Source organism: Haliotis asinina, chromosome 11 (assembly GCF_037392515.1).
Source record: "Haliotis asinina isolate JCU_RB_2024 chromosome 11, JCU_Hal_asi_v2, whole genome shotgun sequence".
Taxonomy (NCBI): Eukaryota; Metazoa; Mollusca; class Gastropoda; order Lepetellida; family Haliotidae; genus Haliotis; species Haliotis asinina.
In genome coordinates, this window is record NC_090290.1 from 17,351,198 (window position 1) to 17,366,867 (window position 15,670).

The 15,670-nt window shown below is 39.6% G+C and overlaps 1 protein-coding gene across 1 annotated transcript; it reads left to right on the forward strand.

Moving 5' to 3' along the window:
- Nucleotides 1-6,600: 6,600 nt before the first annotated feature.
- On the forward strand, nucleotides 6,601-7,482 carry LOC137255316 (5-hydroxytryptamine receptor 2C-like; the record flags this gene model as incomplete). Its single annotated transcript, XM_067792767.1, has 1 exon — nucleotides 6,601-7,482. A coding segment is annotated over one exon (882 nt), but the record flags the coding sequence as incomplete, so codon positions are not given.
- Nucleotides 7,483-15,670: the final 8,188 nt, after the last annotated feature.

Sequence of the window (15,670 nt, forward strand, 5' to 3'; positions counted from 1 at the left end):
TCAGTTTGAAATTTGGAATGAGGCGGAGGAGCCAGTCTTTACATTTTGCTCGAACTTGAAATTGGAAGTGACAGTTGAGGAAGCTAACGTGGCGACAAGCTACTTTGAACCCTATCGAATTGAAAAATAGTATCCTTTCTAATCGACCGACGAGTCGGTGCTGTAACTAATCAAGGACTATTGATTCGTATGACTATTGATTCGCATGTGCTTGATGATTTCATGTGCCTCCACCCATGCGACACAAGACTGACAATTGAGGCCCAAACACAATGATTGGTGATTGGTGTAAACACTCCAGCAATATGGCGGCAGTCTGTAAATAATCGAGTCTGGACCAGACAATCCAGTGATCAACAACATGAGCATCGATATGCGCAGCTGGAAAGCGATGACACGTCTCAACCAAGTCAGCGAGCCTGACCACCCGATTCTGTTAGTCGCCTCTAACGACAAGCATAGTCGCCTTTTATGGCAGGCATGGGTTGCTGAAGGCCTATTCTACCCCGGAACCTTCACGGGTCAGATAAGCATATAAAAATGATGATTTGGTATGCTGAAGATATAAAATCATAATGATTAATCATTTACACAGTGTCTAACGTACAACGCTAGCGATTTAAGTTAGTAAGTAATCTGAAAGTTTACAATATCGATCTATTTACTATGTTTATGATAATAATATATACTAGCAGTGATACTAACGTTGAAAAAATATGTGTTGAGAGGGTGATTACCATTCAAATACCAAGAATACATCAGAAACTGTTGCACGCCCTGCATAGTCGGATGGTGACGTGAAAGATTCACACGTCACAGGCATGGAGTGAGTGAGTGAGTTAATATTTAACGTCACATCGGCAATATTGCAGCCATATCGTGACGAGAACATTCTTGGAAAAAAGAAATTTATGCATATGGTAAAAACCTGTCAACGAACGACAGTAAAACAGCTAGAGTATCGCAATTGCAATTAAAACTAGCATGGAAAGTTAAAACTAATATCACTATTTAGATAATACAATATAAAAACAGACTATAGGTCGCCAACAACAGAAGGTAGATCACCACACTAGGGGCCATGGGGACTTACAGTACCTTTGTTACCTACATGGACCCTAGTTGGATTTACACCATCCGTTCAGCTGCTGGCGATTGTACGAAAAGTTAGCGGAAATTAAAATCACATGAATACTACGACTAAAAACCTGGTAGACTTAAATTTACTGTGAATGTTTGTTGACTTACGTACCCTCTCAGGAGGACAATAATTTTACAATACTTCAACGCCCTTTGAGGGTACAGCCACCAACAATTCAAGTTACTAATTCAAACTACCAATCATTACAATACATCTATTTACAGAAACATACTATTCAAAATTCAACCAAAATGTCAATTTCTTTTAAAAAACCTATAATTAAATGGGAATTAACGCTGGTAAAAAGATCCTTAATTGTTTTAACTGTAAAATAGTTATCCCTTGTGATAGAGAATTCAACACAGTCAAGCAGAGGATCCTCACCCTTTAACAGGTACGCATGAGTATATCTAGTATGGCCAATACGACATCGTCGTAAAATAACCTCTTCAAATCTGGACTGACAACCCAAGTGGGTATAACCAATGTAAGGTTTTATCTCATGTAATTTATTGATACCCAGTTGGGCGTCCCACCATTTTTGCATCAGATCACGAATATAAGATCTAAGTCATCTAAGTCTCTTAAAATACCATATTTCCAGGTTGTGTCATATGCTTTTTCGAGATCAAAAAAGATAGACACAGCATGTTTAATTAGTGTGTTTTTCACAAATCATTCTAAACGCACTAAGCGATCGACAGTACTTCTGTTTTCACGGAAACCACATTGTATATCAGTTATAAGGTTATTTGTTTCCAAGTACCAAACAAGTCGATAATTTATCATGCGTTCCATGGTCTTGCAAACACAGCTAGTGAATGAAATCGGACGATAATTGGGTGGATCGGTATGATCACGTCCAGGTTTAGGTATGGGTACAACTATGGCGTCACGCCATGAGGGAGGAAAGTTACCCGATGTCCAAATATCATCAAAAATATTTAGGAGAGTTTCTAAGCATGATTCTGGTAAGTACTTCAGGAGTTGATAATGTATGTTATCAGCTCCTGTAGCAGTGTCATGATCAAGTCATGATCAAGTGATCAAGAGCAGTATGGAGTTCATGAATACAAAACGTTTCACTATAATCTTCCCCATTATCAGAATTGAAATTAATAGTTTTCTTTTCTTCTTGTTTTTGATATTGTTGGAATTTTGGTACATAATTTGAAGAGGAAGAGTGTTTAGCAAGGGTTTCACCTAGTTTATTACCAATATCTGATTTATCAGTAAGCAACTGATCTCCATGTTTAAGATGATGGACAGTAGATTTAGTACCTTTACCTTTAATTTTCTGGACCATGTTCCATACCTTGGACATAGGTGCCCGAGAATTTGTTTTGGAGACATAATTTTGCCAAGATTGGCGTTTGTTCTGTTTAAAAGTACGCCGTGCTTTAGCATTTAAAATTTTAATTTTGTTTAAATTATGCACCATAGGATGGCGACGGAAATAATGTTCTGCGTTTTTTCTTGCATTCCTAGCGTGTTTGCATTCATCGCTGAACCATGGTTTTCTTCTGTGTGGAACTGCAGAGGACTTTGGTATGCACTCATCTTCTATGGAATTCACTTCCTCAGAAAAACATTGAATAGCGTCTGGAACGTCAATAAAACGTTCAGGTTTAAGTTTCTCAGCACACAGTGTTTCATATAAAGCCCAATTAGCCTTTTTAAAATTCCGCCTTGATGATGGAGGCACATCAGATGGAGTTATAGATTTTAATATAGTAGGGAAATGGTCACTTCCACAGAGATCATTGTGGACTGACGAATCAAACTCATTAAGCAGAGAAGAGTCCGCAAGAGACAGATCTAGAGAAGAGTATGTGCCGGTTGCAGGGTGCAGATAAGTGCTTGAATCATCACTGTATAAACATAACTCATTATTGGAGATAAAATCTTCCAGTATTTGACCTTTTGAGTTAGTGTTTGTACCACCCCATAGCGGGTTATGGCCTTTGAGATCACCCATTATGATACACGGCTTTGGGAGTTGATCATAGAGACCTTGCAAATCTGACTGCTGGAGTGCTGAGGAAGGCGGTATATACAAAGAGCATAGTGTAAAAGTAATGTGAAGAGTAAGTCTCACTGCAACGGCTTGGAGGTTAGTTTTAAGAGCTACAGAACTATGGATAACATCTTGTTTAACGAGGATTGAAGATCCTCCAGTGGCCCTGTCACCCGGAGGGGAAAAATAATTGTATGCATTAAACTGACGTAAATTAAAAGTATCTGTCTGTTTGAGGTATCTTTCCTGTAAACAGAAAGCTGATGGTGCAAAGTCTTGGACTAATAGCTGTAGTTCATTAAAATTAGTCCTTAAACCTCTACAATTCCACTGTATTATATTTTTGGAAGAAACTATGGTGGGTTGATTGGGGATCTACCCCGCACCTTTTTAGAGGGCGACAAGCTATGTGCCCGAGGATGGATGTTATCAGACACATCCATATCTTCTAGTGACCCAAACTTATTAAATAATTTGATCTTGTCTGACCCTTTAGGAGCTCGATTTGATCTTGAAGTGCCTGATCTTGATTTGATCTTTGTTTTACCTGACTGTTTCTCATTTTTTGCCTGGTTGTGATCCAAGCTGCGAAACAGGAGATTGTTGCTGAGTAAAGTTCTGCTGATCAGGAAGTGAATCTGCTGTCTGTGTTGATTGCTGAGGAGAAAGGTTTTTAGGAATGTCTGTGTTTATCCACGTCAAGTCTGTTTGACAGGCATGTGACAAGGTAATGACTTAAGAAGTATTTTCTTTGTTGGTCATTTCTTATGGTTTTCTGGCGATGGAGGCATAAGTCTTACTAATGTCCCTTGACTGTATCAACTTTTTGGCTTCAGCAAAACTAACATTATTAGTGTATTTTATCCTGTTGATCTCCATCTGCTTTTTCCAAATGGGGCAATCCTTTAAAAAATGCTGAATGATTTCCATTGCAGTTGGCACATTTTTTGGAACTACTTTCACAATCTTCTGTTACATGAGTATTCTCAGCACAGTGAGCACATGTAATGTGCAAGTGTTCTCACCATGTCCAAACTTCTGGCATCTCAGAGGATTGGGGATGTATGCATCAACATTAACGCTGTAGTAACCTGCGCTGACTGATTTGGGTGGATTTGGCGCAGAAAAAGAAAACAGGTATGTGTTAGTTGGAACACTTTCATTATTTTTTCGAGTGGAAAATCTTTTGACATACATCACACCTTGATCCTTCATTTCCGATGCAATGTCAATCTCGGTCATATCTGCAAATAGACGATCACGGTCTCAATACCTTTACTGGTTTTCAGTGTTCTGTGTGCAGAGACCTTAACCGGAACTCCAACAAATGTTTCAATGGAGAACAGGTTAGTTGCTTGCTGTTTTCTATTACATTCAAGTAATAAACATCCTGAACGCAAGCGTTTCACATCTTTAATGTCTCCTGCTATTCCATGGATACCCTTAGATATCGCAAATGGATTCAGCTTTAAAGGAGTATTATCAAGAGTCTCAAGGATCAGAAAACGAGGCCAGTAGTCAATAGATGTGGAGGGTCGCTGTTCATCGTCATCATTATCGAGTTGGCGTTTCGTTTTTTTTGTTTGGGGTTTGGTATTCCATGGTAAGGTAGTATGAATTCGTCATCCGAGCTCCCCACCCCCCACGGAGTATCACAAGGACAATGCTAAGAGCAGGCGGGTTTCCAGCCTGCAGCACCAAGGATACCCGGATGATATACTCAAGCAGAATAATCAACAAGTAATTATTCCACCAGATTGGCACATAGGACTCAAGGCAAGATACGAAATTTCAGTTATTCAATCACAGAATAGACATATCATTACAAAGCCACGAGAGCTGACAAAAGACAAACTGGTTTCTAAATATTTATGCAGCAAAATTTACATGTACAGGGCTTAGCATGACCAGCCGATTGGTTGAACCGGGCCCATTCAACTTCCCGTCTAGGTGAAGTAAGGGTCGAAGGGGTGTGTTGAGCAATGGGAACGCGGTCACAGGCCCCCAGTGCCCTCAACCCCCAGACTCCCGTCCTCCACCGACACAGGGCCGCAAGCCACGGCAAACAGGTTGGTGGACCAAATATGCCTCCGGATCCACACGGAGGTGCTGGCGAGCTCTTAGCATTAACCAGCACACACCACGAGGAGGTGGCTCGCCACGGGTGCCCACAGGCATGGATTTGGGTTATTTGGCGGGTAGCCAAATGCGGGTGGCATGTACAGCTCTGTAAGTGTAGATAGTTTAGAAGCAGCCTTCTGGTGAAACAAAAGAGAAACAGAAGGATGCTCACGACATCCTTAAAACTGCCGACTGAAAAAAAATCCGACATCTATCGCGTCTGTTGTGGTCACATCCGCTATGTTGGTGGTCACACGGAAATTGTGCGGCAGTGTTGTATACGTATGCCGTGAAGCGGTCATAAAATCAGACGCATTTTCAGTCGAAATTCATATTGTCTATTTTAATGACTGACCAATCAAAATCAAGTCATGGTAGAAAATACAATGGCACACGTGCAAACAGCCTGGGTGATCGACTAGCAAGTGTCCCCCCTCGTAAAAACTTAGGAAAAGTGACAAAATATCTATCGTATATTAAACAACCTTTTAATCTTTTGATCTGAACGCAATTTCTGGTCTTCGTATAACGTGAAATGTAGAGTTAGCTCCCTTCTCATACCTAGGACAGAGACAATAGAAGCTGCTCCAGCTCCTTGGGTCAGAGTACTGGGGAAGCCCATAGCGATGTATTACCGGTAGTCCCTTCCAGAACTCTCTCTAAATGTAGCACGCCATGGATATCATCATGCACATTGCTTTACACTTAGAATTTGATACACAATGCACAGCACTGCCACATACCAATATCCATTTATGAGTCATGGTTGGTTGTTGTTTCACGACACACTCAGCAATATTCCAGCTACATGTATATGGCGGAGATTTGTAAATAGCCGAGTCTGGACCATTATAAGTTATGGACAGTCCAGCGACCAACACTATGGGCAATCGTTCTCCTCAATGACAGTCAACCAGGTCAGCGAGCCTCACCACCCGTTACCGCCAGTCGCATCTTACGACAACTATGGGTTACTGAAGATCAATTCTTACCAGGATCTTCACGGGCTTAACAATCCTGATGTCAGTGTATTATGCATATATACGTACCTATAAGGCTCTTTCATGTTATTCATGGAGTTGTCAGGGCAGAGGGGTAGTCTTGGTGTCAAAGCCTTCGCTCGTCACGCCGATGATCCGGGTTCGATTCCCCTCATATGTACACTGTGTGAAGCCCATTACCAGTCTTTCCCACCATGATATTTCTGGAATATTTGCTAAAAGCTGCATAAAACTACTCACCTTCCGACTCATGATGCTGACTGTTAACTATCGCTATTCTGATTCATGTGTGATTTCTTCTTATAGGATTGCTAAGTTGAAACTTCAAGATGACGTACAACATCAACGTTCCCAGAATCCCTTCCATCGGGAATCGCGAAACCCGGATCGTGGTCAACTTTGTGTTTACTGTTGGAATTGTCCTGGGAAACCTGCTGGTGCTGTTTCTGGTCGTGAATTCCAAGAAGCTGCGAAGATCGTCCAAGTACATCCTAGTTGCTAGCCTTGCTTTCGCCGACCTAACAGATGGAGGCTTTTTCCTTCCAATGTGGACGGACATCTTGATTGACCAGAAAATCAACTACAGCTGTTTGGCGCGCTACCTATCTGGAGCCTGTGGATACAGCACTGCTACAGTCTGTAGTCTTTCTGTAGTAGCACTAAATACAGACTTCACGTTTAGGAGGGCGGTTTCACAGTACCGTGGGTGGTTACGAAGAGTCACTACAAGCATTTTCCTCATGATTTGTTGGATAGGGCCGTGTGTCACGCTGGGGCCATTAGTTGCCATGGGAATGAGAAACTCTGACCCAGTCCACTGTTTCTTTACCTTGGATGAAAATTCCACATTTTTTATGTGTTTAGCGTTTTTCATTCCATCTGGAGCCATAATTATTTCGTCCGCATTTGTGATATTTGTACACGTTAAGACACAACAGGGAGGCTATACATCGAACACGGATTTCCCTTACGATGTTTTCGTTACGTCATGCCTAACGCTGGGGTTTTATCTTCCATTTGCTGTACTACAGATGAAGAACTTTAACTGCTTGCCCAATCAATGTTATATGTATTTTATTTCAACATTTGTTGTCAATGGAAATCTCGTGTATGCGAAGTCGGCCATACTTCCTTGGATCTGGCTTTGTAGTAAACGTTTTCGTGACGAGGTGAGGTACCTATTTTGTGACGTGTCAAGCTAAACTATTAATGTCTTTGACACTGGTGATCACTAATGGCAATCATGGTGAAGTTTTATTCTTATTCGTTGTTTTCGTTTGATCTTTATTTACTCGTGCATACACGAGTCCATTGATTCATCTGTTCATTCACACATTCTGATTGATTGATTGATTGATTGGTATGTTGGTTGGTTGGTGTACGCCACACAATGTTTCAAGCTGTGACGGTGGTTGAATAATAATAAGCGAGCCTCGAATCTTGCATTCATTTCATCACCAAGGTCCACAAAGTGTATCATGATCATGATCAAACATGACAGTGCCGCAATTGGCTGTGAAGGATTACATCCTCTCTTTTTGCTGGAAACTAGTGACATTCCGTTGCTGTCTGTGCAGCAGTGTGACACAGTCAGTCAAACCAATCAATGGACAGAACACTGCAGTTCTCTGTTGACTGTATCCAGTGCGCTCCCTGTACCTGTTCATGATTATCACTGTGCTGACCAGGAGTGTGATACCGATAATATTCCTAATGCACCTATTACTACAGATGGAGTTGACACTCGTGTTAAGAAACTGGGCAATAGCAAATCACACGGTCTTGACAGTATAGCTGTTTTTAAAACATACAAGAAGTTGTGTACCAACAGTTCTTACTTATTTCAAAAAGAAAATGAACATTGAGTCGTGTCCACTCCTGTGGGGCAATTGTGTGTTTTTCATGTTTGAGAAGAAGCATGAGGTTAACAACTACATAGTTATTTCTTTCACCGACTGTATATGGAAAGTGTTTATATCCATTCACTGTGCACGATTTAGAGATTATTGTCAATCTAATTGTATTCTTGATTAATCACATGTCAATTTAGATCACAATATTTAATTATCGATGACATGTTTACCTTTAGAATTTCAGTTGAAAAGTCAATCACAATGACGTCACGAGTCCACAAGCGGGAAAGGGGTCAAACGCCCCCTCCACGTCAAATGCTCAATAACATCGGCATTGAGAAAACAGTGCATCGACGACGCACAGATCCAATCAAACGTGCAAGGAAGTCTTGTGTTCTGGTCCGGTGATGACGTAAACGTTGCCGAACTGTGAATACGGCGTAGTCCAGGGATGGTCCAGGCAGTCATCCCTGCAGTCTGAAATCTGTGGCGAAGATAGGTCACCCTTATCCATCTGCCTTGTCTTGCCGTTGTTACACGTGGACGTCCAAAACGTCCCCGATCGCCTGGTAGAGTCTCGCCATTGCAGAAATGGTGTTCCGCTGGCAGGCTGGCAGTGGAAATGTGCAGCGACTTGTCGCTGAGGCATTCACGGACCATCCAAATGGCCTCATGACGTTGTGCAGTCGTTAGCTTTGGCATGCAATGCGTTTCAATGGCCGTTTAATGTTTTGAACGGTCGCAAGGGAGAAGGTGCGGGGAGGGAGGGTGTAGTTTCCCATAGTGACAGTATTTTGTGGCATTCACTTGTTCTGTTTCTCTTTCCCGGAATCCACGTGCAACAATCGTCTCCAGGACGAAACCACTGACGTCACTGAACGTGGCACGTGCATGTTCGATACATCTCACTAATCTCTGAGTTTAAATACTTGTGTGACTACACAGGTTTGATAAATTTAGATTTAATTTTTTTGTATACACAGTTTCTTTATGTGCCTAGTACATTTTTAAGTGCTTGTAAAGATGTTAAAATAACGGCTAAACTTCGTAACATATAGTATTCCCAGAAATTATTGAGAATCATGTTGCGTCATGTAACTCATTACGTTTATTAACTTCTGGCGTTTTACTTACATAAACATGTTAAAACATCATCCTTTTACAGTCTCAGTCTTGTTTTAGTACTTTGTTAGACCTCCTCGCTCAGCAATGCCTGCCTGAATACGCCTAGGCACACTACCCATCAAAGTTTGTAGGTAATCGTGTGACAGGGTATCCCAATACTGGACCACCTCGGCCTTCATATCTTCAATATTTCTCAGTCCCTTTTGGTTTATTCTGTCCTTCATGACTCCCCACACATTCTCAATTGGGTTTAGGTCGCCCGACAACCACTGTTTTGTGTAGCGCGCAGTGTGTTTTGGGTCATTATCATGCTGGAAAATCCAATCATCTTCATACAATGTTTGTGCTGTCGGAAGAAGGTGACCATTTAGAATGTCAACGTATCTTTCTTTTGTCAGGTTTCCCGTGAAAACACACAATGGCGTCACTCCGCGAGCCGATATGTCCCCCCCACATGTGAAACTTCGGGCTATGTTTTGGTCGCTGGTAGATAGGTTTGACAGTATCTTTGGTCCAAATTTTCACACAAATTAGGGAAAAGCCAAACAGAACTTTCATCCGAAAAGAAAACATTATCCCAATCTTGATTTTCATGAGCCCGACACCAGTTTAAACGTTTTTTCCTTTTGTGCATCTTTCATCAACGGCGAGGGAATTCCACGTTTTTTCACCCAATTAAGTCTCTGTAATTCCTGCCTAACTGTTTCATTGCATACCTGAGGACTTCCTCTGATAATCATTTCATTTCTGATGTTCTCAACACTTTTCAATTTGCCCCTACTCACAATCTGCCGAAGTCTTCGGCGATCCACAACCCTGAATTTCCTAGGCCGACCTGCCCCTGCTTTGTGCTCTATCCCGGTTCCTGTTTGAATATTCTTCAAAGTTCTGTATACTGTAGACAGAGGAATACCATGTCTACAAGCTAACACTTTAGCATCAGCCTCACCCCTTCCAAAATCATCTAGAATGAGCTTTCTTTTCTCTCTTGCTGTAAATTTTGCCATGTGAACACAGGAAGCCGTCTGCTCAGACAAGGGAGATAACTCTTGACGTAATGAGCTGCCTTCTAAGCCTTTAAGAGTTGTCTCCCTTATTTAGTATGTTTAGTGCACAGTGAAAGCCCTTTTTCCAATCTTAGCATCATTAGAAAAAAACAAAGATTTTCTCAATAATTTCTGGGAACACTGTACTAAGTTCTGTGTACATGTGCACATGTGTACATGTGAACATGTATACAAGTTTGTTTTCATGTGTTAGAGGTCAGTGTGTTTCCTAAAGATGTCTCTTTTACTGCTGATTACAACTACAAGAAAATTAGTGCTTTAGATGTATTCTGTGAAGTAACTGGTATGAAAGGAAACTTGAGGAAAACTTGAGAAATGGTGTTCCGAAATTGTGGTTCATTTTGTATCTATGAAAGATGGAATTTTTATGGTAATAATATTGAAGTTGTGTCTATTCTTAGTTATCGGTATTGTGCTTTCACCTATGTTAAATTGGTTCCAAGCTCAAATGTATTCAGCAGCAGTGGGAACCAGGGCGAAGATGGCTATTAATATGTTTCAAAACAGGTTTGACACTTTATCATGTAATCATTAAATTGAAGTATTTCATGCCATTGTGAAACCAGTCGTCTGTTATTGTGCGGAAATGTGGAGTCCTTCCTTTTTGGAAAGCTATTGAAAGTTTTCAGAGTAAGATGTGTAAAAGGACATTAAAGGTATCAAGAATACATGTAATGTAATGGCACTGGGTGAGTGTGACAGGATGCCTCTGTAGTTATTTTAGAGCTGTCAAATATTGGTGAAAACTACTGGATGCGAATCAATCTCGTCTACCTTATCAATGTTACAGGGTGCTTGTATCATTAGATGAGAGAGGTTGAGTCATGTTAAGAATACTCCTTTCAAATACAAAGGAATAGACCTGGGTTTGTATGGGTATCGTGGGAAGTGGTTGACGTTGACTTGTTTATTTGTACCTTCAGTCAGTGATTAGCTGATAACCTTCAGCCGGAATGAGTGAGTGAGTGAGTGAGTTATAATTTAACGTCACATCGGCAATATTTCAGCCATATCGTGACGAGAATAAACATGTAGACATTACAAAACCCGTCATCAAAGTACGGTAAAATAACAAGAAAGGCCGGGCGGGACATCTTAGGAATGGCCAGCGAGTCCTAACTCTGGCAGAATTTTTTTTCCTGCAAAAATTTCTGGCAGAAATGTTTTATTTCACTACCAGAATTATCTTAATTTAACAAAATTAGAGAGTATTAGTACTGATACCGCTGCGTGAGTGGTAGTTTCATGTTTATTCCAAGTAATAAACACTTAGCGTGATCAACTGATCTGATATTTTTGTTTTGCTACCAGAATTATTTTAGTTGAATAAGATTAAACACCATCGTTATATAATTTAAGATAGACTGCATAACTGCATTTTCAGAGCCAATTTGTGAGCTTATTTACACGTGAACACACTGGCACATGAACTTTTCGTGTTCATCTCCTCGAGATCTTTCCAGTGATATAAAATATGTCTTTGTAGCTTGCTCCCTTCTGTGTGTCAAGTTAGGACTCGCTGGCCATTCCTAAGTTGTCCCGCCCGGCCTTTATAGTATCACAATTCGAGTCAAAAACAAGCACATGAAGTTAAAACTACAGCACAATTTGGACAATACATGATATAAAAGTAGGCTATAGATCAGTAACAACTGAAGGTACATCACCATACTAGGAACCAAGGGGACTTACATTACTTTAGCTACCTGCATGACCCCTAGCTGGATTTACACCATCCCCTCAGCTGCTGGCAATTGTAGGAAAATGTAGCCGAAATTTATAATGACAAAAATACTACGTTTAAAATACTGGTAAGTTTAAATTTCACTTTGAAAGTTTGGAGACTTACGCACCCTCTGAGGGTACGGCCACTAACAATCGCAGTTGACAATTCACACTACCATGTTCTATTTACAAAACATATTATTCAAAATTTATCTAATAATTCTATTTCCTTTAAACATTCAATGATTAAATGATAATTAACTTTAAAAAGATCCTTCATTGTTTTGACAGTAAAATATTTCTCCCTTGTGACGGTAAATGAGTGAGTGAGTGAGTTAAAGTTTAACGTCACATCGGCAATATCTCAGCCATATTGTGACGAGAACATTTAATACTAAAATGAAATATATATAATTATCTATTATATAAAACCTGTCAACGAGGGACAGTAAAACAACTAGAATATCACAGATGAGAATATAAAACTAGTAACTATACCTAAAACAATTTATCTATAGAGGACAATACAAGATAAAAATGGGCTCTCGATTGCTAACAACTGAGTGTAGATCACCATACTAGGGTCCATGGGGACTTACTGTACCTTTCCTACCTGCATGGACCCTAGCTGGATTTACATCATCCCCTCAGCCGTCAGCAATTTGGGAAATCTAGCCATGCAAATAAAAACACACTTATGCTACGATTAAAAACGTGAAAGTTTGAATTTACTTTGAATGTTTGTGGACTTACGTACCCTCTCAGGGGGACAATAGTTTTACAGTACTTCAACCCCCTTTGAGGATACAGCCACTAACAAGCACAGTTACCAATTTAAACTTCCAATAATAAAATATTTATCTATTTACAATTCTGTCAATAAATCTAATTCTTTTAAAAATGCAATGATTAAATGACAGCCTGTGTTATTAAAAAGATCCTTCAGAGTTCGTGAATTAAAATACTGATCCCTTGTGATGGAATACTCAACACAGTCAAGCAGGATATGCTTGACTGTGATTCTTCCATCACAAGGGATACAAAACGGAGGATCCTCACCTTTAAGCAAATATTTATGTGTATATCTTGTGTGGCCAATACGACATCGTCGCATGATGACCTCCTCAAATCTGGACTGACAACCCAAGTAGGTGTAACCAATATACGGTTTTATTAATAATTAAAAGTGGATGTTTACAAGAAATATTTTTAATAGCCTGAAGGCAAGAAAGAGAGTCGGAATATATTATATACTGTTTACGTTTAGGGTGTCTTTGAATATATTTAAGGGCTGTTAATATGGCATTAGCTTCAGCTGTAAAAATAGAACTATTATCTGGTAATCTAGAAGATATTGTTCTGGATCCAATGACAGTAGCACAAGCAACTGCACCACCGTCCTTGGACCCATCTGTAAATAATGATTTGTAATTGTTATATGTATGTTTCAACTGATTATAGTCTTGTTTATACTGTAGTTCATTAGTTTCTGATTTTTTAAATGTAGTTAATGTTAGGTCAACCTGTGGCCTAACCAACTGCCAAGGGGGAGATGAAAGAAGACGGAAAGGAGCTATATTGTTCAGCTCAATACCAGCAGCAGCAATCAACGGCTTTATTCTTAATCCAAGAGGTGGAACAAGAGAAGACTTTTTGCTATACAAATCCTCATAAAGGGGATTGAAGACACAGTTATATGCAGGGTTAGATTCGTTAGAGTATAGTTTTGTGATATATTGTAAAGATAATTTGATACGGCGTTGTGCAAGAGATGGTTCATCGGCCTCAACGTAAAGACTGTCAATAGGTGAAGTTCTGAAGGAGCCAAGACAAAGCCTTAGACCTTGATGATGGACAGCATCAAGAAGTTTAAGATTGCTTTTGCAGGCTCCACCATAGACAATGGAGCCATAATCAAGTTTAGAACGAACGAGTGATCGATATAGATGGAGAAGGGTAGCTTGATCCCCTCCCCATTTTGAATTTGAAACCACTTTCAACAAGTCAATAGCTTTCAGGCATTTAGTTTTAAGTGATTTAATATGTGGTAAAAACGTTAAATGTGAATCAAAGATTAGACTCAAGAATTTGGCTTCCTTCACAACTTTAAGGGGTGTCCCATCTAGAGACAGTTCAGGGTCTTTATGTGGTTTGTATTTACGACAAAAATGTATGCAGTTAGTTTTCGATTTAGAAAATTTAAAGCCGTTTTCAAGACACCATTTATTAATCTTGTTTAAACACAACTGCAATTGCCGTTCAATAGTATCCATATTTTTACCACGACATGAAATATTAAAATCATCCACAAATAACGATCCATCAATTGAATCGTTTAAAACTTTTGATAAACTGTTGATCTTGATGCTAAAAAGAGTGACTGACAAAATACTGCCTTCTGGAACACCCTGGTCCTGATTGTAATGATCAGACAGGGTAGAACCCACTCGAACTTGAAACTGTCTGTTATTTAAAAACTTGGCAATAAATTGAGGCAAACGACTTTGCAACCCGAAGTCATTTAAATCTCGTAAAATGCAATATTTCCAAGTAGTGTCATATACTTTTTCAAGATCAAAAAAGATAGACACAACATGTTGTTTGTTAATTAGTGCGTTTTTTACAAATGATTCTAAACGCACTAAGTGATCGACAGTACTTCTGTTTTTCCGGAAACCACATTGGATATCTGTGATAAGGTTATTAGTTTCCAAATACCAAACAAGTCGATTATTTATCATGCGTTCCATGGTCTTGCAAACACAGCTTGTTAATGAAATCGGACGATAATTGGACGGATCTGTATGATCACGTCCAGGTTTAGGTATTGGTACTACTATAGCATCACGCCATGAAGAAGGAAATTTCCCGGAAGTCCAAATATCATCAAATATATATAAGAGCGTCTCTAAACAGGATTCTGGTAAGTGCTTCAGGAGTTGATAATGTATGTTATCAGCTCCAGTAGCAGTGTCATGGGCTTGATCAAGAGCATTATGGAGTTCATGAATAGAAAACATTTCATTATAATCTTCCCCATTATCTGAGTTGAAATTAATAGTTTTCTTTTCTTGTTGTTTTTGATATTGCTGGAATTTAGGTAAATAATTAGAAGAGGAAGAGTGTTTAGCAAGGGTTTCACCTAGTTTATTAGCAATATCTGATTTATCAGTAAGCAATTGATCTCCATGTTTAAGATGATGGACAGTAGATTTAGTACCTTTACCTTTGCTTTTCTGGACCATGTTCCATACCTTGGACATGGGTGTCCGAGAATTTATTTTGGATACATAATTTTGCCAAGATTGGCGTTTATTCTGTTTAAAAGTACGCCGTGCTTTAGCATTTAAAATCTTAAATTTATTGAAATTATGCACCATAGGATGGCGACGGAAATAATGTTCTGCTTTTTTCCTTGCCTTCCTAGGTTGTTTGCACTCATCGTTGAACCATGGTTCTCTTATGTGTGGAACTGGAGAGGACTTTGGTATACACTCATCAGCAATGGAGTTAAGTTCTTCAGAAAAGCATTTAATAGCATCAGGAACGTCAATAAAACGTTCAGGTTTAAGTTTTTCAGCACACAGTGTTTCATATAAAGCCCAGTTAGCCTTTTTAAA